This window comes from Elephantulus edwardii, unplaced genomic scaffold (genome assembly GCF_000299155.1).
Source record: "Elephantulus edwardii isolate Elephantulus edwardi_28Jun2011 unplaced genomic scaffold, EleEdw1.0 scaffold00077, whole genome shotgun sequence".
Taxonomy (NCBI): domain Eukaryota; kingdom Metazoa; phylum Chordata; class Mammalia; order Macroscelidea; family Macroscelididae; genus Elephantulus; species Elephantulus edwardii.
Genome location: NW_006399827.1, coordinates 13,894,840 through 13,918,949, shown reverse-complemented (window position 1 = coordinate 13,918,949; position 24,110 = coordinate 13,894,840). Strand labels below are relative to the sequence as shown.

General features: G+C 49.4%; 1 protein-coding gene across 2 annotated transcripts; it reads right to left on the bottom strand.

The window, feature by feature from the left end:
- Positions 1 to 5,296: 5,296 nt before the first annotated feature.
- RAPGEFL1 (Rap guanine nucleotide exchange factor (GEF)-like 1) lies at positions 5,297 to 20,499 on the bottom strand. Of its 2 annotated transcripts, none has more exons than XM_006889412.1 (15): positions 19,986 to 20,499; positions 16,722 to 16,800; positions 15,694 to 15,829; positions 15,378 to 15,475; positions 10,016 to 10,128; positions 9,607 to 9,774; positions 8,822 to 8,919; positions 8,603 to 8,725; positions 7,678 to 7,856; positions 7,496 to 7,586; positions 6,840 to 6,890; positions 6,442 to 6,529; positions 6,130 to 6,194; positions 5,701 to 5,755; positions 5,297 to 5,466 (listed from the first exon to the last, which is right to left on the bottom strand). In XM_006889412.1, exons 1-15 carry the CDS (start codon positions 20,497 to 20,499, stop codon positions 5,342 to 5,344), a joined length of 1,983 nt encoding a protein of 660 aa, XP_006889474.1. In that variant the 3' UTR covers positions 5,297 to 5,341. The 2 variants fall into 2 exon arrangements, with proteins under 2 accessions (XP_006889474.1, XP_006889473.1); XM_006889411.1 differs by having other exon boundaries at positions 15,694 to 15,835; positions 16,725 to 16,800.
- Between the last annotated feature and the right edge of the window lie 3,611 nt (positions 20,500 to 24,110).

Sequence of the window (24,110 nt, the reverse complement as noted above, 5' to 3'; positions counted from 1 at the left end):
GTTGGGTCACCCTTCTTTGGAATGGGAACAAATATAGATCTCTTCCAGTCAGTTGGCCAAGTGGTTGTTCTCCAGATTTCTCGGCACAACTTGGTGAGCACATCCAGGGCAGCATCTGTTAGTTGAAATACGTTAATTGGTATACCATCTATTCCTGGGGCCTTATTTTTTGCTATTTCCTTCAAAGCAGCTTGAACTTCTTCATCACCATAGGTTCTTGCTCATATGTTGTTTCATTAAATTCTTCAGTGGCTGCCAATTCCTTTTGATATAGTGACTCAGCATATTCTTTCCATCTTCTTTTAATACTTCCTGTACAATGGGAGGGATGGATTCAGTAAATACAAACTAAGAAGATGTTGACTCTTAAGGAATGCCTTAGTGCCTCAGAGTGAACTCCAGCTTGTATTACACCTACCTTATATCCTGATACAGCATTTGGTTTATTATTTATATTAAATTTGATATTCGCCTTCCCACAATGATGGACCAGTCGTCAAGAACTTCATGCTGGCGAGGGTAGAGGGATAGTGCAGGAGAGGTGGACCCTACATGAGATGGATTGACACAGTAACAGGCAATGGAATTAGGTGTGTCAGAGTCAGTGACACTGGACCAGGATAGGGCAGAGTTCAGTGCTCCTGTACATAACGTCGCTATGAATTTCAGGCGATTCGATGGCACATGACAACAACTGGTATCGAAGTCCACAGGTTACTGCATTGCTAACACAAAGGTCAGTCTTCTCTGGTGGTTTGAATCCTCTGGTGGCCTCAAGTGAGAAAGATAGACAATCTCCTCATGTGTGACTTACAGCCTCCCAAAACTGGCTAATTACACAATGACAAAGAGTGAGCGAATGAATGAATCTGTATAATGTTGTTGTTATTGTTGTTAGGAGCTGTCCAGTTAACTATGACTCATAGCAACCCAACGAACAGTGGCCCTTTCTTGAGCCAACCTCACCATCTCTGACACATCTGACCCCACTGCCATAGTCACTGTGTTAATCCATCTCATCCAGGATCTTCCTCTCCTGTGCTGACCCTCTATCCTTCCAGTTATGATGTCCTCCAAGGACTGGTCCCTCCTGACAAATGCCGAAGTATGTCAGAGCTTCAAAATCCTTGCCTCCAAGAAGCAACTTGTTTTCACCCTCTCCAGGACAGATCTGTTTGTTCTCTTGGTAGTCTATGGTAAGCTCAATACTCTTCTCCAGCACCACAACTCAAAGGCATTGATTCTTCTGTCATTCCTTTTCACTGCAAGCTCTCAGATGCATAGTAAACAATTGAGGAGAACATGTCCTGGATCAGGCACATCTTAGTCTCTAGAATGAAATCCTTGTTCTTTTGCACTCTGAAGAGGTCCTTGACAGCAGATTTTCTCAATGCAACTCATCTTTTGATCTCTTGACTGCTGGTGCCGAGGGTATTGATTGTGGATCCAAGCAAAAGGAAAGTCATTAACCACCTCAATCTTTTCTCCATCTATCCTGTTGCTGCCTATGAATCTGTATAGGAGCAGATAATTAGGTTGATTCTCCCGCAAAGTAACCGGAGGGTTGGTTTGAGCACCCAAGCTTTCAGTTAGCTGTTGAATGTTCAACCATTTGTGCCAGCAGGGCTTCTTCCCGTTGCATGAATAAATCACTATTATTCATTCAGACACTTCTGGAGTGATACTTGTTCTCCTCCACCTCCACTCCCAACTTCTTTATCATTAATAAAGCTGCAAAGGTCATTATTAATGTTTCAGTGGACACTGCACCAATTCTTCCTGAGTATATACATAGAAGTGAAAATGCCAGGACACAGGCTAAGTGTATATGTAGTTCTAACAATAATGCTGAGGAATTTTTTTTCCAAAGTGGTTATACCAATTTATACACCTACTGACAATGTAAAAAAAATTCTACTCACTTCATAGCCATGCTTTTTAATTTGAGCCATACACAAGTTTTTAAAAGATCACTTTGGCTGCAGCGTGGAGCAGCACACTAGGAGCTTAGGGATGCATTGGAGAAAGGAAGCTTGGATACCAGGTGAGAAGGCTGAGTGGAAAGACATGAAGGTGATCTGGTGTAGGGTTGTCTTACAGGAATCACAGAAAAGTGAACCGACTCAGATCCTGGAATCATAATTGATCAGACTTGTGAGGTTAGAAGAAGAGGCATCAAGGTTTTTGCCTTAAAAATATTTGATAGATTGAGGAGGGGTAAGAAAGGGTGAAGAAAATGTGCAAAAATTTTAAAAAATTCAGTTAAAGAAAAAATATTTGGAGAATGAGATGGGGAAAGTTGAGAGAAGAACAGATGCAACATGAGGCAAGAGCCCATGTGTAACTTTTGTTAGGTGCATCAAGCTGAGTATGACTTATACTGATCTTGTGACAACAGATCTGAACCCTGTCCTATCCTGCGCCATCCTCATTATCTCTCTGACATACTTGAGCTCACTGCTGCAGTCGGTCTCTCTGGTTAAGGGTCTTCCTCTCCTTTGCTGACCTTCCACCTTTCCAAGGATCATGTCCCTCTCCAAGTTAATAGTCTCTCCTAGCAACATGCCCAAAATATGTGAGACAAAGCTTTACCATCTTTGCCTCCAAGGAGCATTTTACAAGAGTATATCATCTTACTGAAGCTTAGACAGCGTTCAGAGCCTGAGAATATATTCCATAAGTTGGACTGTGCGTGTTATTTGGAGAGGACAGGCCTGAGTTGTAGTATCTGGGTGAGTCACATGTGGACCTTGTGCTGTGAAATATCTCAAAGCTTCCACTTTCTTTTTTTTTTTTTTTTAAAAAAAAAACTTTTTTGTGTGTGTGTACCATCAGTTTGGCTCTGACTGGCACAGGAGATTATCCTCCCTCTCCAGCAGAGGATCTGGTAGATTCAAACTGTGCACTCCTGGGATTGCAGTGCAGCTTCTTGCCACTAGACCACCAGAGCTTCCCTCATCTTCTTTCTCAACCGACCAGTTGCCATTGCATCAGTGGTTATCCACGTTGACTTGATGTGTGTAAGAGGAGAACTATACTCCATAGGGTTTTCAGTGACTGGTTTAGGAGAAACAGGTCACTAGGCCTTTCTTCTGAGGCATCATCGCTACGTACACAAGGTTACATCTCCAACTTTTCAGTTACCAGCTGAGTACAATAGCTATCTGTACCACTCTTCTATTTCTGTCAGAAATCCGTGAGCTTACCAATGTATGAGACTTGAACAAGTAAGAACGAAGATACTTTTCTTAGTTCCAAGCCTTTTATGTGAAGTGCCACAACACTGTTGGCACCTTTTCCTCTCAGTCACAGTTTCAAAGTCCCTGAAGTCCCAGGGTCACTTGCTGAGGGTTTAGAGTGTGGGGAGACTAGGCCTTCTTCCCTCCCTCATCCCTTCCCCAGCCTCAAAGAAACAGATGGGACAACAGCAGGTGACTTGATTTATAGATTTTATCAGCTTTTTCTCCACCCAAAAGTTTCTGCAATGACAACCAAACCTGTTTAGTATACTCAGTTCACTCTGATAAAGCTGTGCGGCATGGGGTGGGGGCCAGGAGACCCCTAGGAGGCATCAGGGCAGGTAGAAGGTGCAGGGCTGCCTGGGTCCCAAATGGGACCAGCGAGTCCCAGAGTTCTAGGTGGGTTATGGGAGCTGGTGTGAGAGGGTACCTCTGTAGGGTGGAGAGGATGGACAGGTGGCTTGGGGCTGCAGTGAGAAGAGAGAGCATCAGCATTTGCAGGGAAGAGACAGGAGCAGGAGAGTTTCTGTGATCCTGTTTGTAAGGGATGGTGGGAGTGGGACACAGCACTCACGTGTGCATGGAAGGGAAGGATGTTTATAGCTTTTTTTCTCAGCAGGAACAAGACCAGAGCGCTGTATAAAAGGGGTTGTAGGACTGTACAACATAACCTATGATACACTGTTTACATATAATACAGGCTCTTTCCCTCTAAGTTTTAAAAAATAAATTTACAATTCCAGAGCTTTTGGTAAAAAATATATACACCCTCAGAGCAGAAGCAGCAGCTGCTTTTCTTGCTGCTGCTGCTGCTGCTGCTGCCGCTGCATCTATGAAAAGGGAAAGAGATGGTGCCAGAAAGGAGGGAGAGGCTGCGCCAGGAAGCCTCACCCAGTAGCTGCCAGGAACCCCTGCGCCCCTCAGCCTTGGAGGCCTGTGATGGCAGAGGAAAGGGGGACAGAGAGGTAGCAAAGGCATCACCACTGAGTCTGGTCTCGACTTTACAGCCTCTGCTGCCCCTCCCCACTTTGCCGGGTGGCCTGCCCCAGGTATGCAGGCTGCCCTACCCCAGCTCTGATGGGGAGGAGAAAGGGGGAGTCAGTATGGGGAGACAGACCATGTTGTTGGTGTCACACTCTAGAGTCAGAAAGAGGGTGACAATTCCCTTCTTAGCAGTGAGACAGACACACAAAAAACAGGAGTGTGAGCAGCAGTCACCCAACTCTGGACTCTGCTGCACCCCGTCTCACTGCAAGGAACAGGGAGGGAGGGTCCGGTAAGCATATTAGGCCTGTGTTTCCCTGAGCATCTTTGCCCCTCACATAAGCCCACCCAGGGACCTTTGGAAGGGCTGGGGTGGGAGGTTGGAAAGAGCTGATGGGTAAACCCTTCCACCTGCTGCTACTAACTGACCGCAGGGGCACCTTCACCTGCAAGCTTGTGCACGTAGGGCAGCCGGAGGAGCTGAGCAGGGAGTGGTGGGGTCTGGGAAACACCCCCCCACACTGTCCCACGGGCAGAGCACACAGGGTAGCACCAAACAGAAGACCCCTCACAGCACACACACCACTTTCTTTCAATCATCAGATGCACCCCTACTCCTTACAAGAGGACGCACACACAGAACACACAGACAAGTGTAACATAATATTCTAAGGGGAGCTGTCTAGGAGTCCCAGTCCTAACCAGAGAGAAGCAGATGAGTGACAGAGGATTGGTAGACAGGCTGCCAATTCCTCCCACAATTCCATTCTCTGAGACAGGAGGGCGGGCAGCTTTCCTTCCTGCTTGGGAAGAGGAGGTTTGGAACTCCATCTCCAGAACGGCCCTTGATGGAAAGGACAGAGGAAGGAGCTTGCTGCCCCCTTTCCGTGGTGAGGGCTGGAACCCAAGAGTGATTTTGGCTTGAAGGAACAAGGGGTAGAGAATTTCAGCAGGATGAGCAGGCTTGTGAGTCTGAGGGTTAAGTCTGTCCAATCATTTCCCATGGAGCAGGAAGGTTGCTTCAGGGCAACATGGCAGATATAGGCTAGGACTATGTGCAAAGTGCTTAGTGCCAGGTATTCACGGACCTGGCTGGGGGTTGACCAGCACCTCCCTTCTCACTGACTATTGGCCTCCAGTTTGTAAGAGAGCTCAAAGAGGAGGTTCTGGTTGTCAATGACCTGGAATTGGCGCACGTAGGCCTTGGTTTGCAGATGATGAGGGGATGCCTCCATGTCCAGGCCTAGATAGAGTATAAGGAAGAAGAGAAGCAGTCAGGTTCCCAGCCTCCCTGCTGTCTCTACACACACACATATACAATAGACAGAAGAGAAGACTGGGAGAGATGTTTGACAAGGGGTCCCCGTAGAGACTAAGGGGAGAATGGAGAACTGACAAGCTACAGTATATGGATATTTGAGTACAAAGTTCTACCCAGAACGCTCCCTTCTTTGCTCTCAGAAGCCTGTGTACTCACAAAGGGGCCGGCTCCGGTATTTGCGGATTGTCCTCACTTTTTCAGCCACTGAATGCTGGGAAGGAAACGACAAGGATGAGCCCTGAAAAAGGCACAGAAGATGCTCCCCCTTCTGATTCTCCTCCTCCATTCCCCAACTGTTGGTCTTACTCCCTCCAGTCCCCAATTCTGAAAGCCTCTCAAGGACCAAAGGGGGGTGTATATCAGGGTGCCAGGTGGGGGGGGAGGCAGCATTGCCCCCGAGCTGCCTGTCAGCTTTGCCACCAGTGGGTGGGTTGCCACAGTGACGCCACCAGGAAGACAGTTAGGAGTCTGTTAGGCAAGCTGAGCACCACGCAGGAAGGCTGCTATCTTTAGGGAGGTGCCAGGAGAGAGGGGGGAATGGCAGCCCCCCATCACAGGCCTGGAAATGATGGTAGTGCCACTTACCAGCTTCTCAATGTTCACCAAACCGTCCACTAGGGTCTTACTCCCCTCATGCAGGAATGTCAGGTCTAGAACACAGAGAGAGAAGCAACAGTGAGGACAAGAGAAGAGTGTAGGTCTGCACACGATGACCCCTGATTCCCTCAAGATCCACTCGATCTGGGGGGGCTCTTCTCCAGGTCAACCCCAGAGCTTCATGGGAGAAGAGAATGAGAGACAGAATTAGGGGTTAGGAAATGGGTGAGGGTTGGAGTATAAGATTAAGGAACCGTGGATGTGTTAGGGAAGTCACAGCTTACGAAGGGGGCTCCTCACCTTTGAGGATTAGAGGCACAAAGGGAATCACAGGGGGCTTCATTTTGGAGATCACCTCTCGGTAGGTTTTGTGGTTTCTGCAGGGATCCTAGCATTTGGCAGAAGCGGATAACAAGTAACTAGACCAGTGAACCCGGATTAAAGACAGCCCCACTCCCTCATCACTCTGCCCTTGGAACTCTCCGACTGGGAGCACGGTGGAAGGGCTGGACTACTCTCCCCTCTGCTCTGGAGAAAACAAGGTACCCACTCTCCCACTCCCCCTCCCAGCATAGTGAGGAAAGGTCGGGGTTTCCATGTACTAAAAGCCTCAAAAGGGAAACCTGAGAGAGTTTATGAGAATAGACAGTCACCGTGGTGCAAGGCCAGGGGAAGATAAAAGAGCCAAACCCACTTACCGTGAGGTTCTCAAATTTACGGAACAAGTTCTTGAATTTCCCTGGCAGCTTCTGCAGAATTTGAAGGAAGGAAGAGGAATATTGCAAGGACAGCTCCTAAGGTTTCACCAGGACCTCTGACTAATGTGCATCTCAGCCCTCAGCCCCTGCCCATGGTACTGGAGGCCAAAATGACCTGAGAGTCTTAGGGGGGGTGCTGGGGAAGCTAGTGGGAAAAGAGGGAAGATCAACCCTTGTTTACCTCTGGGGAGTTGGAAACACCGCAGGTGGCTTCACTATAAGGGAGAAGCGAGACCTCTCCTTGTGCATAGGCCATACACAAGAGTGCCCCATGGAGTGCTGGCTGAAATCCAGTCCAGCTCCTCCAGCCAAGCCTCTGGCCTGGTCAAGTGCTCAGGGATGCTGGCCTTTTACTAATGCACACAAGGTCCAGTCAAAGAAAAGGTCCAGTCACCAAGCTAAGCGTCCTGAGGCTGGACCTGCCAGAGGAGGGGGCGTCCTTCAGCTTCCCCAAAGCTCCCTAGAGGCCACAGGTGCAATCCCAGGAGGCCCCCTAGGGGAGAGCCCAGGATGTGAAGATAACGGGGCTAAGATCTCCCAGGTGGGAAGTTCAGGCAGGGCAGGTAAAAATCGAGGAAGTGGGGGCGTCTCATCACCTCCCAGGTGAGCCTCAGGCGGCTGACCGCGGCGTTGTCCAGCCCCATGACCACGGCATAGAAGGACAGCAGGTCCTGGTTCTGCTTGCAGCTGCGGGGGCAGGAGACGCAGTCAGGGCCACTGCAGCGGGCACCCCGTGGACGCGCCGCCTCCCGCCCTCTGCTCCCGCAGCCTCGCTCACATGGCCGCGATCTTGATGAACTTCTTGAGCAGCTGCGCCCGCTTGCCCGGGGACTCGCAGAGCAGCACCTCGGTGGCCACCCAGTGCGTGACCTCGCTGCAGCGCTGTAGCAGCAGCTCCAGGTTGGCGGTCTCCCGGCGGCCGCGTTCCCCGTGGAACACGTAGTCCACGAACTCCAGCTGCTCCCGCCGAGGGCCCCAAGGGCGGCGGGGACGTGGGTGGGCGAATGGCAGAGAGAGGCAGGCGGTGAGGAGGGAAAGGCAGGAGGGTGGAGGCGGAAGAGGCGGAAAATAGAAAAACAAGGACAGGACGGGATACAGCAGAGATGGGTGGTGGGGAGGGAAGCCAACGTTAATAATATTCTACTATGTCTGAACACTGACTGGGTGCTAGGAACGTCACTAAAGGCTTTATGGCTGATTGACCCTTAAGACAGCTGCCTGACTGCTGTTATTATGGGGCTTTATTTCTTTAATAGCACATATTTATTAAATATAAACCATGGGTCAGATCCTGGGCTGGGCAGTGATTGAACCCTGAACCACTCTTCCCTAAGATTTCTCTCTTTGCTATTTTACAGCAGAGGGGACAAAGTCTTAGGGAGGGTATAGCCAAACAATGCGTACGAGCATGCTACAAGAGAGTGGGTGCTGGCGTACATGCTCACCAGGTACTGCTATTGTTTTTGTTAGATGCCCTTAGTCAATTTTGAACTCACAATGACCCCATGAGACACCATAGGCCCCACTGGAATTTTCTAGGCTTTAGTGTTTACAGGAGCAGATCCTCTGGAGCCGCTGGGTAGGTTCAAACTGCCAGCCATTCCATTAGCAGCTGCACACTCAACCATAGTACCCCTCCGGAGCTCCTTCTAACCGGGTGTTTCGCCCCCTGGACCCCATCCAGGCACCAGCCTCAGCCCCACCTCGTGCACACATCGGAACAGCTCCCAGTGGAAGGCAGTAAGGTGGTTGGCGATGTCCTCAGGCTCCACTCGGTGGATCTCGGTGTCGCCGGGGGAGACCTGGATCTCCTCAGGGAGGGGCACCTGGTGGCAGGCAAGGGCACAGGGGCTGGGCTCCAGGAAGCTGGTGGAGTGTGGGGCTAGCCACGGCCACCCTCAGCCCTTGTGAGGTGTCCTCACCAGCGCCTCATAGCTGTCCCGGGTGCAGGCAAACAGGTGGCTGTTGATGCCCAGCGTGGTGAACACACAGTCCTCAGTCGGTTGCAGGAGGACCTTCTCTGCAGGAGGACAAGCTGCTCAGCCTCTGCCCGCACCACCTGTACCGATCCCCTCCACACATCACCCTAAGTAAGGCTCTGCCCCACCCCATCGAGAAACTCCTAACCCCAAACTGACAAGTTCTAGGCTAATGGAACTCACGTTATCACCAGTCTATGCCATATTGGTTTGGAGTTTGTCAAACAAGTATTTAATTTGCATTTATATCCTCTCCTTTACCCTCAAGCTTCTTTCACAGATTCTCTCATTCTTTCATCTCTGTGGCACTGGAAAGCAGAAAGTTTTTTCCCCCCATCTTAGGGACTGTAAAATAAAGCTGGGGCTACATTGAAGGCCTCCTGCTTTCCCACAACCAGTACTCTAAGATTAGAGATCCACCCCGTGTCTTTAAAAAAATGTAGCATCTTTAGATGCCCAGAGAGGGTAAAAGGCCAGAGGATGATCTAAAGGTGCGTGAGAGGCCACAGGTGTGGCTTTTCAAACCTTGATGTACACACAGACTTCTCTCAGGGTCTTGTTAAAATGCAGATTAGGACTCAGCAGGTTTGGGGCGGGGTCTGACATACTGCATTTTAACAAGCTCCTAGATGATGCCCCTGCTGCTGCCCGTTCCAAGACCACCTTTGGAGTAGCAAGAGTCCTGTGTCTACTGTCCTGATCCCCGCCCACCTCCTCCTGACTCTCACCTCCTGAGGAGGCCACTGCCACCAAGATGAGGGAGTCCTCTCGCCCTGCTGGCTCCTCTGAGTACTGCAGTTTCTCCGTCACTGAGCCCAGAATGTCCTGCACAGATGCTGAGAGGCGGCTGCGTATGGTCACGTAAGAATGGTCAGGCATGTAGACCCGGCAGAAGACTGAACAAAGACAGGAAGGTGAGTGTTCATCAGAGGGCAGAGTGACAGCACTGGACAGGATCCCCTCCAAGGCGCCTCTGTTCCCTGCCCCACCTCACATCTAACCCTAAATGGAAGATGTTATGAGAAGGGCTGGTTCTACTCCACATGGAGTCCACTCAGGCTGCTCCAGGATCAGAAGCCCCACAAGGACCCTCTGAGCCACTCAGGAAGTCCTGTCCCACTTGATGTCCATACTCACTCTCATCGGAGCCCCGAAAGGCCACTCGGGTCTGGAGACAGGAGTCTATCCGGCGGAAGTGGCGGAAGAGTGGCTTCACTTGCTTGCTGGGTGGCTGGCTCTCCTCTGGGATCCTGTGATGAACACACTTGGGCATCAGCAAACCCTAGCAGGTACATGGTGTGCCAGGCAGCCCGCATGAGAATGAGGGACATGAGAATGGGGTCAGAGATAGACCATCACCAAGGGAAGAGGGGGCCAGCGAAGAGAACAATGACCAGTACATCTATCCAACTGGTTTCAGTCAAATGCCACCTCTTCCATGGATTCTTTTCTGATCTATTTCCCTCCTGCCAGGAAAGGGTCCTTTCTTAGCTGAATTCCTGTAGAACATTGGGAAAGTATTTATGTTCGTGCTTTTTCTCTCCTACAAGATTGGGAACTCTTAAGGGTTGGAATTGGTTCTTACTGGTGTGTTGTTTTGTTGAGGGTTTGTGTGTGTTGTTTTGTTTTTAAGCCTCCAGGGCCTAGCATATTTGCATGGCACATAGTAGTAGGTCAATAGACATTTGCTGAATTTTGTCAGCAAGAACTTCACAGTCTGGGAGGGAGACAGACATGTAACTAGCTACTTTCAACATGAGGCAGGATGTGTTAGGTGATATAACAAGGGTACACAAAGAGCTATGTCAGCAAAGATGAGGATGAAAGCTATTACAACAAGGAGGATGGGGGAGCTTTCACCAGGAAGATAACATTTGACCTAAGTCTTAAAAGATTACAGGAAGAGGGTAGGAGGAAGACATGCTAGGGTAGGCAAAAAATATAAAGGACAGCAGGAAGGTGGACAAGCATGAGAATTCAGAGAATGAAGGGGCTATGGAACTATCATGGTTGGAAGGAGATGTGAAAGATGACAGATTGGCAGAAAGAGAAGACTATTGAATGCTGTGCTAAGATTTTGCAACTTTGTCTTGTAGAAGAAGTCATGGATGTTTTTGGAACAGGAGTGGAATGTTATATAATTTTCTTAAGTTTGAAGGCTCTCTCTAATGTCATTGTTGAAAAGACACAGGATGATAAGCTGAAGTCTTGGATAGGAGGCTGGGGCAAGAATCCCAGGAAGTGATAAGGAGGCCCAAAATGAATAAGGAAGACCAAAGAAGGATTGATACCATTGAAGTGCGGGTTTGAAGAATATTGACTATACCATGGACTGACAAAAGAACAAACAAATCTATCTTTGACAAAATACAGCTAGAATATTCCTTAAGTGTAAGGATAGTAAGACTTCATCTCACAGACTTTGGGCATATTATCAGGAGGGGCAAGTTTCTGGGGGACACCATGCTTAACAGAGAGTCAGCGAAATGAGAAAGATCATTGATGAGAAGGATGGACACAGAGGCTGCACCAAAGGCTTTAGCATAGCAGGGACTGCAAGATGGCCCAAGAGCAGGTGGTGTTCCGTCTTGGTTTTGTTGCACATCTGAATCAACAAAGTTGAGGTGGCTCTAGCAGTGAGGATGGAGAGGAGAAAAAGGGAAAGGGTTCGAGGGATGGATGGATGGATGAAAGAATTGATAAATGGGTGAGCTCTGGTGGCCATGTGGCAAGAAGCTGCACTGCAATCCTGGAGGTGCATGATTCGAATCCACCAGATGCTCTGCTGGAGAAGGAGAGGCAAGCTCCTCCTAAACCAGTCAAATCTGATTTGATGGTACATACACAAAATACTTTTTTTAAAAAAAGAATTGATAAATTGTGTTGATACTGACTCATTAGCTTATAAAAGCTCATTGTTAAATTTTGAGGAATTTTACAATGAAAAAATATTTCTTTTACTTTTCAAAGAGAAGAGTGTACTGGGGGAGGGGTGGGCAGGGAAAAAAGTGCAACAATGAATGAATGGAAATCCAAAGTTTCTAAATTTTCATTGAAATTAATAATAAAATTTTTTTTAAAGTTGAGGAATTTTGTCAACTAATTGTTAAACCACACTAATTTTAGAACATTTTTATTGTGTATTGAGTCCACTCGGACTGACAGCAACTCAAAATGAAGACCAGAGTAGAACTGCCCTGTGGGGTTGCTTAGGTTGAAATCTTTAGGGTAGCCCATCCCCATGTCTTTTCTCCTGGGCAGGAGCAGTGAGTTGAAACAGCTGACGTTTTGGTTAACAGCTGAGAGATTAACCATTATGCCATCACACTAAAAACTCGCCGCTGTCGAGTCGATTCTAATGCATATGGATCCCGTGGGACAGAGCAGAACTACCCTCACAGGGTATCCAAGACAGGAAATCTTTAGAGAGGCAGACTGCCACATCTTTCTCCCATGAAGCAGCTGGTGGATTCGAACTGCCAAACTTTTAGTTAGCTGCCAACCACTTTAACTACTGCACCACCAGACAGCCTTGATTTTTATTTTTACATATAGTTGTTGTTATGTGCCGTCGAGTTGCCTGTGACTCATAGTGACCTTATGTACAAGAGCTCTAAACCCTGCTCTGTCCTGTGCCAAACTGTCTCTGATACACCTACACCCATCACCCCAGTCACTGAATCAGTCCATCTCATCGAGGGTCTTCCTCTCTTGTGCTGTCCCTCCAACCTCCCAAGCATAATGTCCTTCTCCAAGGACTGAGCCCACTGCAACATGTCAGACAAAGCTTCAGAATCCTTGCCTCCAAGAAGCATCCTGGTCTCACCATCTCTAGGATGAACCTGTTTGTTCTTCTAGCAGTTCATGGTCTATTTAATACTCTTCTCCAGCACCACAGCTCAAAGGCAGCTATTGTCCGCCTATCCTCCCTCATCATTGTCCAATTCTCTGATGCATAGCAAGTGATTGCAATGACTATGGCCTGTATCAGGCACACCTTAGTCTCCAGACTGATATTGTTGCTCTTCAGTACTTTGGAGAGGTCTCTAACAGCAGATTTTCCCATCACAATATGTCTTTTAATTTCCGGGCTGATGGTGCCAACAGTGTTGACTGTGGAGCCAAGCAAACTAAACCTTTAACAATCTCAATCTCTTCATCATCCATTCTGATGCTGCCAAATGGCTCAGTGGTGAGAATCTTTGTCTTCTTGATATTGAGACTCAATCCATATTGAAGGCTGTAGTCTTTGACCCTCAGCAGCAAGCACTTCAGGTCCTCCTCAGTTTCAGCAAGCAGGGTTGTGTCATCTGCATAACACAGTTTGTTGATGAATCTCCCACCAATCCTGATGCCACACATCTCCTCATACAGCTCAGCTCTCAGATAATCTGTTTTGCATATGGGTTGAAAAGGTAGGGAGACATGACACATTCCTGACGTACACCCTTCCCAATTCTGAACCATGCAGTGTTTCCTTGCTCTGTTCTGACAACTACCTCCTGATCCACATATAGGTTTTGTACTAGCACGATCAAGTGTTTATTTTATATACATATAGTAACACATGTATTGAAAGCCAGGACCTATTTATAACACAAACCTTTTAGAGAAGGAACACTCAAATATTTTCCATTAAAATAAGCAATTCAAAAGTGGTAAGAGAGAGCTCTGGTTGACTAGTGGTAAGAAACTATGCTTCAATCCTAAAGGTATATAGTTCAAATCTACCAGCTGCTTCATGAGAGAAAAATGGGCAATCTCTTCCCCTGCCTTCGGAGAGCCATGGTGGCCTAGTAGCAAGAAGTTGCACTGAAATCCTGAGAGACTCCAGTTCAAGTACACCAGCTGAAGGACAGTCTCCTCCCAAGTGATTAACTGCCTCTGAAAACTTGCTTGGAGTGTCAGCTATGGATTGGTTCTGACTACACAAAAAGTGGTAAGACTTCACCCTGTCAAAGGCAGAAAACTTAGAAAATACAGAAAAACAAGGCAATGCTCAATTCTAGCTGTTTCACTGGAGATAGATAGATAGATAGAATAATTAACTAAATTATTACCACAAAGGTAATTAATGTCTTCATTATTTTTCTTCGTTCTTAAGGTTATTTGTGTCTCTTGCATTTATATGGTGGAAGTCCTATAAAATGGCTTGCTATTGCATATCTCTTCCCAATTCTACATTTCATGATCTCATGTTAAGAGCAGGAAATCAGACATGATGAGAGGATTTTCACCATAAGAATTGGCAAAAGCTTGGAGTTCTAGTGGCCTAGTGGCAAGAAGCTGTACTGCAATCCCAGAGATACATGGTTCAAATTCACCAGATGCTCAGCTGAGAAGGAGAGACAATCTCCTCCTGTACCAGCCAGGTCCAATTTGACAGTACACACACAAACACACACACACACACACATTAAAAAAATTGGCAAAAACTAAAAATCATGGTTCTTTTCCCTGTTGTTAAACATTTACTACCATTAGACTTGATGCCTTTGAGCTGTGATGCTGGAGAAGGGTACTGAATATACCATGGACTGCTAGGAGAACAAACAGGTTCATCCTAGAGAGGGTGAGACCAGGGTGCTCCTTGGAGGCAAGGTTTCTGAAGCTTTGTCTGACATACTTTGTCTGACATGTTGCAGTGGGACCAAGTCCTTGGACGTTATGTTTGGGAGGGCAGAGGGACAGTGCAAGAGAGGAAGACCCTCAATGAGATGGATTGATTCAGTGACTGGGGTAATGAGGGTAGGTGTTTTAGAGACAGTGAGATTGGCATAGGATAGAGCAAGGTTTAAGAGCTTTTGTACATAGGGTTGCTATGAGTCACAGGCGACTCAGTGGCACAAAACAACAACAATCACCATTAGGCTAAGAATAACTTGGAAAATGAGGGTAGGTATTTTGGAGACAGTGAGACTGGCTCAGGATAGAGCAGAGTTCAGAGCTATTGTACCTAGGGTCGTTGAGTCGCAAGCAACCCAACAGTATTTAACAACAGGAATCTCTGGTGACCTAGTGGTAAGAAACTGTGCTGCAATCCCAAAAGCACATGGTTTAATTTAAATCCACCAGCTAGTCCACAGGAGAAATCTCAGAAAATCTGCTGGAGGGTCAACTATGTGCCAGTTCCAACCTGATGGTACACAACAACAACAAGGTAGATGGATTGAATGACTAGAGACAGTGCTTGCAATACCCTTTAGTAAGAGAAAAAACACAAAATAAAACTCACTGCCCATTGAGTCATTGCTGACTCATGGTGACCCTCCAGTGGGGTTACCAAGGCTGTAAGACCTCCCTCATCTTTCTCTCACAGAGCAGCTGGCAGATTGGAACTGCCAACCTTTAGCAGACAAAGATATAACACATTCTGCCACCAGAGTCCCTTCTAGTAAGAGCCAAAAGGCCAGAGGCAACCCCTGTAATGGGAGATTTTTCTCCCTGTCCCCTCCCCAACCACATTCCCTCACCACATTCCCTCACCACATTCCCTCACTTTAGCTCTGCTGTCTCCACAAGCTGGTGCAACCGCAGTGTGTCTTCTCGGAGGTCCTGGTAAAGGGACTCATCCTTCATAATCAACAGGTAAAGATCCTGGGGAGAGCAGGAGAGAAAAGGTAAAGGCAGGGGTCCCATCCCAAGGACCATCCTCTGTAAGGCCTGGAGAGGGCCTCCATGTCTGTGAGCAGAGAAGACTGCTGTAAGTTAAGGCTTACTGGCACCTGTTCCAGGTCCCCCGCTTGGCTCTATCAATAAGGCCCCCTTCTAGAACCAACAGACTACCCGACCACCTTCTCTTTCTCTAGGCCCACCTTGATGATGCGGCCAGCCCCCTCTTCTTCCTGCAGCAGCCCCTGGTAGGTGTCCAAGAAATGGAGGAGCATGGCGAGACAGGCTTGCTTCCGGCCCAGCCCCTCGGGACCCTCCATGCCCCCTGCCCGAACAAAGCTGATCCCTAAGTTAAGGAAAACCCCTAAGAAGGTACATAAAAGGAACCTGGGAAGGGAACTGGGGAAAGGGGTATTTGCTCCCAAATATTCTCTAGGTCTGGGCAGGGAGAAAGGAGACCCCGAGGTTCTTAAAGCCAAGACACCCCCTTCTTGCTTCTGCTTAGGTTTTTGCTCACGGTATATGGGAATGGCACCCATCTGACTGCACCCAGCTCACACATATTGGAATCTCACTTGAGGATACCCTGCTCTGACCCATCCAACATCTGGCCATCCCAAATCCTGGAGTTCATATTTGCTGATAAAGGCCCAAGGATTTTACCCCAAACCTGACCATACTTCAGTGTGAGGCCTGCTGATTCAAAGTAGGGGATCCAACCCAGTGGTCTGAAGTTTACAACTAAGTCCTAAAATAACTTAGTGAGAGGCCTTCTGCTTTCATGGGACCCTGTGAAAAGCCCAACCAGTGGCTCATCTCTAACAGACTGTACTAACGAATGGCTAGGACCTAGTGTTTACCTCAGACCCTGCAATAATTCGCTGTGTAACCAGATGTTTAGAGCAGTCACTTAGTGGGGAGAGAGGCCCTTTTAATAGACTAATAACACCTTACAGTCACCCAGGGATCTCCAATCTCCAAAGCACTCCCACAGCTGTTATCATACTGATTTTCACAACAGCAGGGCAGGGGCTATTTAGCCCCTTTTTATGGAAGAGGAAACTGAGGCCTCAGAAGTTTAGATTTTTCTAAATAAGGTCACACAGCAGGTGGGTAGAGAAACTGGGCCTGGCACCCAGATGTGTTTTCTAGGTAGGGACCTAGGCTCTAACATCTCCTGGGGTGGTGGGTCTCTGTTGACTTCCTCTTTGTAAGTTCCACGAAAGGATATTACTGGTGTAGCTCCTGCAGAAATTTCTCCGTGGGAAGGAAGAGTGAATGTGTGAGGACGATGTCATCCAGCAGGATATCTGTGGAGATCAATGGGTGCCAATGAGGGCATTTTCAGTACCAGGCTGGAACCCCACCAATCCCTCTCTTGCCTCTGAGAGTGAATTCTCTTTAGCCAGACTGGAGCCCTAACCACCTGCCCTGTCATGCACTGCGTGTGTGTGTGCGTGTGTGTGTGTGTGTGTGTGCGCGCACGCACACGGCGGGTGGGGGGGGGAGCACACACGTAAAGGTTCTGGGCAGTTGCTGTGGGGGTGGAGTTGGCAGCTGCCAAAGCAGCTGGAGGGAGAGAGAGGCTACCCTTTGATGGCCATGCCCACTTCTGTTCAGTGCGTGGGAAGCTGGTCAGATAACACACCAAACTTGAGACCTTTCCAAAATAAGAGGAAGCACACAAAAGGGTCTCTAGATAGAGAACTTACAAACACACACACACGACCAACAGTATCCATGTGTGTGTATGTGTATGTGTCAGAATCTCTCTCCATTCTCTATTTAACAGCTCTGAGTTCCAGCTAGGCAGGTAAGAACCAGGCTCATTAAAAGGGAGAGGGAGTAACTGCCATCTGTTTGATCCCAAGTTTTAAATAGAAACTCTCTTGTTCTCTGGGTGCCAGAGATGGAAGGGTTAATGATGGAAGGGTGGAGGCCAGTGACTCTTCTTGCACCTTCACACACCCCCGTCTGGGTCTAGGCCTGGCTCAGCCAGTCAGCCAGGTACAAGGTCGCCCTGACTTGCAGCCAGCCCTGGGGTGGGGCAGGGCAGCCAGGCATACACAGACAGGCAGGGTGCAGAGAAGAAGCCAGTGTCCTCACTGGGACAGGTTAGGGTCAGGTCCTCAGACATTTCCCTAGGACAAAACTAAAGCTTCTGATGACCTTTGCATCATCATTCCTTGGCCTTGTGTCCTAGCAAGGAAGGTGGAAAAGGAAGACCAACACAAGATCATCTACTATTATAATTTCATTTAAAAAATGATAAACTGAGGCCTAGAGCTGGAAAAGACTTCCTTAATGATGGAGTGAGAATCCAGGCTCCTGTCTCTTTGCTTACCCTGCACCAGGGCAAGCAGTATGTCAGGATGGAGCCTAGCAGTCATGCAGGGCTGCTGAGAAGCTTGCGAAGCTTCTGCTAGGAACATCTGTAAGGCCACACACCCTGGGAGGAAACCAAGATGGCTGGAGAAGATGGCACATGTTGGGAAATGTCAGAGTGGTGGGTTATGCTGATTCTGTCTCACTTTGGGACTGGCTGGGGTCCCTTACACCAGTTACTCTAAGGACCCATTTGTTGAACATGGATGGTCTTACCCCCATCGAGGGAGATGGAGCAGACTGGCACCAGACTCCAATTCCTTTCTGCCCTGCTACCTTTCTTTTTTTTTTTTTTCCTGCTACCTTTCTTTACTCTTAAAATGAGTCAGTCTCCAGCCCTGAGCCCTTGGTCCAGGAATGGGGACTAAGAATCAGGATGTTAGATAGCCCTCCTAGACTCTCTCTCACAGAAGGTAGGCCAAAACAGAGGCAGAGGAACACGGGGCAGAGTGGGGGAGAGGCTGATATGGGGGCTACAGTTTGGCATCTGTCTCTTCTAAGGCAGGCTCTGGTCCAAAGCACAGCCTCCCCAGGGAATGTGTCATAGAGAAACAGGGTGTGTGGTGTAGGCGGGAAGTTATGGTTAGAAGAGCTGTGTGTGTGTGTCTGATATTTTTCTAATTAAATCCAAAAGGTGTCAGCTCCCCAGGGCAATTGCAGCCTGAGCCAAAGGAAAGGACCTAGGTTTTGAGAAAAATCTAGGGGAATGAAGACCCACTCTAAACACCCAGGTTAGGGCGCCCTGCAGAGTACCTGAGAGTAAAAATGTGACAACCCTCCTCCCACCTTTTAGGCCTTCAGCCAGGAGCTTCCAACCCTCAGCCTTCCTGGGTTTAGCACAGTTTATAATGAGTTGCACTGCTAACCCAGAGGCTGTGCTTTATTGATGATTTGAATCCACCAGCAGCTCTGAGGGAGAAATATGGGCAGTCTCCTATGTGATTTACAGACTTGGAAAACCAACAGAGAACCAGCCATAAGCCAGAACTGACTCCATAGCAAAGAGAGAAAGACCTTTAGGGAGCCCTTGTGACACAGTGGTTACGAGCCCAGCTGGTAACTAAAAGGTGGACAGCCCAAAGATGGACCAGCCATTCTAGGAGGGAGAAAGATGTGGTAGTTACAGTCCATAAAGCCTTGGAAACCCTATGCAGCAGTTGTATCCTGTCTTACAGTGTTGCTATGAGTCACCATCAACTTGACACTAGTAGGTTTGGCTTTTCAAAAGACCCTTGGGTTTTCCACTTCAGTCACTAGCCAGCAATTTGGAGCCTCAGTTTCCTCAAAAGGCCCTTAATAGGGGTGTTGGTGGGGAGTGGTGAAATAGCATCATCGTTGGGGAATAAGCCTCTCAGGGTGTGGTTATTATTTTTTAAAGAGGCCATGTACTGAGTCCTGACACCAGAAGGGCAGGAGTAGGAGAGGCTCAGAACCCCCCTAGATGCTCCAGGGTCCTGATGTCTGCCCAAGGACCTTCCCCCCACCCCCCCCTCTCTCTCTCTCTCTCTCTCTCTCTCTCTCACACACACACACACACACACACACACACACACACTTGCTGAGTCCACCTCACAGGCAGACTCCCACCATACCTCCTCAAGCGCTAAGAACAACACATCCATTTGCCCTAAGACCAAAAGGTAGCTTGGGCCTTGGGCCTCTCTGGCACTGCTCCACAGAGTGGGCCAGCTCTGTGCTCAGGGCTTCCAGACAGAATCAGAGACCCTCTGAAAGCTCTTCCAAAGGTTTGGACACCCCTGGAGGGTGGCACAGGCTGCTCTGGCAGCTTCCATTTTAGTGTGTCAGGCCCTAATTTGGGGCCACAGGAGGGAGCAGTCAACATCAGGAACCCATGGAGGTCTGTGGATAAAATGGCCAGTGGAAAGGAAGGGGGTTTAAGGAGAAAGAGGTTCAGCTTCTCCAGCCAGGCGTGAGTGCAACACGGAGGTAGGTGGGCTCTACCTTCTCTCCTGAAGAGGATGGGTGCCCCCACCCCTTCAGCTAACTCAACCCCACGCTGAGGCTCAATCCAAAAACCTCCCCACCACCCCATGGCAAGGAAAAGCGACTAGGCTGCAATTTGGGGATGGATGAGCCAGTGACTCCTTACCTGAGGCGGAGCTGTCCCTGGTGGCCCCTCCGGCCAGCCTCTCCAGAACCCGATTCAGAAGATGCTCTGGTCGCTCGGGGGCACCCAGGGGGGCCCAGGGCGGCGAAGTCAGGGGTTCTCCGGGCGACAGCTCGTCTGAGGAGTACGAGGAAGGGGACCGCAGGGGTCCCCCTCCCCCGAGTGGCCCAGGCACCTCCTCCAGTTGCAGCCAGCAGGGGCCCCCGCTGCCTGGCTCCTCCACGACCCCTGCCGGCTCGCCCCCTTCCTCCTCAGGGGGCGGCTCCAGCCCTGGCTCGGAGGGGGGCTCCCGGAGGAAAGCTGGGAGCAGCAGCCGAGATACGCTCTGACGCCGCTGCAGCGGCCGCTGTCCCCCGGCTGGACCGCCGCCCCCGCCGGGTCCCCCACCCCCTCCAGGTCCACCGCAGCTGCCCGGACCCCCGCCGGGACCTCCTGCCACCGTTCGCCCCGCCAGCTGCGACGTCTGCTTCTTCAAAAATTTCTCCAGCGGCTTCATGCCCCCCCCGCCCCCCTCCTCGGGGCCGCCGGGGGACCCAGGTGTCCCAGGCGTGGGCGGGGGGGGCGGGGACACGATGCTCAGGGCCGGAGGGGCAGAGTGGAGGGCCGTGCCAGGCGCCGGACTGGGGGCCAGAGGTGCCCGAGGCTCGCTGGCCGGAGTCCAGTGGCCAGTGGCCGGGGGAGGTGCCAGAGGGTAGGAGTGCCCGCTCTCAGTAGCCCCCCATGCCAGCTGCAGCCGGCACGCGGCCCGGAGGGTGGGCAGGCTGCGGGGCCAGTGCCCCCGGCTCTGCTCTCCTGGGCCGGGCTGCGGCGGCAGAGGCAGCGGGCGGAGCTGAGGACTGCGAGGACGCGGCGGCGGCGGCTGCGCTCCTGGTCGGGGGAAGGTGGCAGAACGGAGACCGCGCCCCCTCCGTCAGACCCCGCCCCCGTGTCCTGGCCCCGCCCCTTGGAACGTCAAAGGCCGGGACTTGGGCGCTGGAGCTGACCGCGCGAGGGAAATATTCAGGAGTTTGAATGAGATTGGGTTCAGAGAAAAGGGGCATCCGTAAATGAAAGGCAAAGATGAGATTGTGATATACCAACAAGGAGACGGGGCCTTCCTGACTCAAGGCATTACCCAGACTCTCAATACTATTCCTAAGAGCCAGATGAGTACTGTGGTCTGCACTCCTTTAATATATACCTACCTATACCCAGGTGACTGAGTGCCTGTCACACCTAAACCTGAGAATGTGCCCTATTGCCATAATCACAAGAGTATGTGGCCTTTATCTTCCTTCTGTAAGGGTTGGGAGGGCCCGCTGGGCGGACTGGCATTGACACTGGGGGTGGTGCCCATCTGTTCTCTCTGGTAGGGCACAGTAGGTGGTGCAGGCTTGGCCCCTGAAAGGCAGGTACTAGCAGGTGAGTAGGAGCCAGGCAGGGAACAGCAGGTTGTGGCAGGTATAACTAGGGCGAGGAGAGGAGATAGAAGGCAGGGGGGAGGAGACCAGGAGCACTAGGGCACCGCTGGCCCGCTGGCAGCTGGAAGAACCATTGTCATGGAGATGGGTGCCAAGTCCCCACAACTGCTAATTAACCACATCAGGCACAGTACCAGAAAGTCCAGAGTTGACACAGCCACGGAGTCAAGAACAGTCGCACAAATTCCCACTTCACATAACCCCTATTCCTGATGCCTGCATCAAAAGCATTTTATCCCCAAGGGCACACTGACCCCAGAAAAGGAGGGGTATAGACACAGTCAATGTAAGCAGATCCAGGTTATGACTGGGGAGTGGCACCAAGTTTCAGATGGGTTGAGGTTCCTTGGATGCTCCACCCCTGTTTACTGGGCACGGACCAGGGCCAGGTGGGGGCAGGAATGCTGAAGACTGGGAGTGGTGGAATTGAATAGGCTGTGTACTACACATGTGCTCAGATGTGTTCATAGAAATTGAGACTTGTACACCCATCTGTGTATTTGGAGAGGGAACAGTAAAGAGAAGACAGCATAATTTTGGCTAAGCAGCACGGGCTGTGAGGCTCTTTATTGGCCATCCTAGCACCCCTAGGTCAAAAGGGGAACTGGTAAGGAGCTCCCCCAGGAATCATTTTACAAACCGAATGGGAAGAGGGAGGGCTTCTCTCCCAGCACATGCCACAGTTACCAGATTAAGCTGGTTGCCTTGGTAACCTCCTCTCTGGGCAGGATTTGGGATTGTCTGTTAGGAAGGGCAAAGAATTGGGAAGGAGTGTGAAGGGTGTCGGGTGTGGAAACAAAAGGGGCAGAGCTTTCTGGAAAATTCAAGTGTGAGGAGCAGGACCCCAACATCCCTCTAACTACTCAAAACTAGCCAGCAGAGTAGGTTCAAGACCTTGAATCAGGTCCTCTTTGATAAACTGATTCTCACCTGAGCACATGATGTAATCACAGAGTTTTCTGAAGATACTAATACCCAGGCCATACACCAGAAAAATATAATCAGACCTCTGAGATGGCATCAGCGTATATTTTAAAATGGCTTTGCAGGTGACTATGGGTTTTTTAAACTAAAAAAAAAATACCAAATTTTTATTTTCTCATAGTTTAAGATTCTACAAGTCAAATTCAGGATGCTGGCTCCAGGTCTCTGCTAACTCTGAATTCCTGAGCTTCTACTCTTGATTGCTCGTATAGCTTGGCATCTCTTTTCTCCACATCTCTATAGCTTTTGCTTGTTTATCTAAAAAAAAAAAACCCCAAAAAAACCAACCCCACACCACCAAAACCACCCACCCAAAAACTCAAGTGTACCCTACACTAACTCCCACGGTAATTCTAGTAGTCAAGGTTTAGGATCACTACTGTCTTACTACCCAATTCAAGTGGTCTGCTGATGCTAGGAGACAACTGTGGCATGAACTCAGTCCATTCTAAGTACTGACATAGCCAGCTTGCATTCTGAACGTGAGGGGGAAGTGTTGGCTGGCATGTGCACTATATATATTAAGAATAAAAAAAAGGTTGTGTGACGGACTATGACAAGATGGGGACAAAATGTTTTAACTTGGATCCCAATCATGGACTTCCAGATTAGGAGACTGCAAGGATATTGAAGACTGATCTGTCACTGCCCCTTAGCCTCCCCTTCTTTCTGCCCACTGGGAGACAGGCTGGGAGGGCAGAGAGAACCTAGGGGCTTTGCTGAGCTTGAGTTTCTTCTTGCTGAGCTGGTTACCAGGGCAACAGAGAGAGCAAAGGGATCTAACTGCAGGACTGGAAAAGCAAGAGGCAGGGGTGAGGGGGAAGCATCTCTTATACTTTCACTCCTGCCAGTAACCCACCCCCAAGGTTGGCTGCCATTCTTTGCATGACCCCAGGAGGCCAGGCCCAGTCACTCATCACCCTGTGGGGGAGAAGTATTAGTAACCTCACAGAAATGAAAAGAATTAGGAATAGAGGTCAAGAGATGGTCCTCCAGTTCACCAGCAGCAGGGGTATATAGGGAAAAGCAGGTCTTAAGATGGATCATAATGCCCATGACCTCAATGAGAGAATCCTGGGACTGAAGAGCAGGTGCTCCCAACTCCATATTAAATTCAACTGCCCTCCCACATCAGAGGATAGCCCTTGAAGTAAAACCTTCACCCCGTCCAAGGGCCTGAAGGCAGAGCCAGTCAATTCAAACAGAACACTGCCCTGCTGAGGTGGGGGAGTGGGCACAAAAAGCCTGGTAAACAGCAACATGAGTCATACTCTTTCCTCAAAGAACACAAACTCATTGCTGTTAAGGCAAAATTGACCCATGATTGAGCCTCCATGACTATATATTGTATGGCCCATCATTCTCCCAAGGAGTCTATAGGGGATTGCAAGAGGAATGGTTTTTGGGTTCACAGCACAGCTCCTTACAGAGTACACCATCAGAGCTTACTCTTACCAGGTACCATTCAAATCCACCAGCCTCTGTGTGAGAAAGATGGGCGTCTCTTTCTGGAAAGATTTACAGCCACAGAAGCCCAATGGAGGATCCCCGAGTTGGAATTAGTTCAACAGGTTGACTGTGGTGGAGATCAAGAGGTGCAGGACAGGGCAGTTTTAATCTGTTGTTCAGTGTCGCTATGAACGGTCTATCAACTCAATAGCAC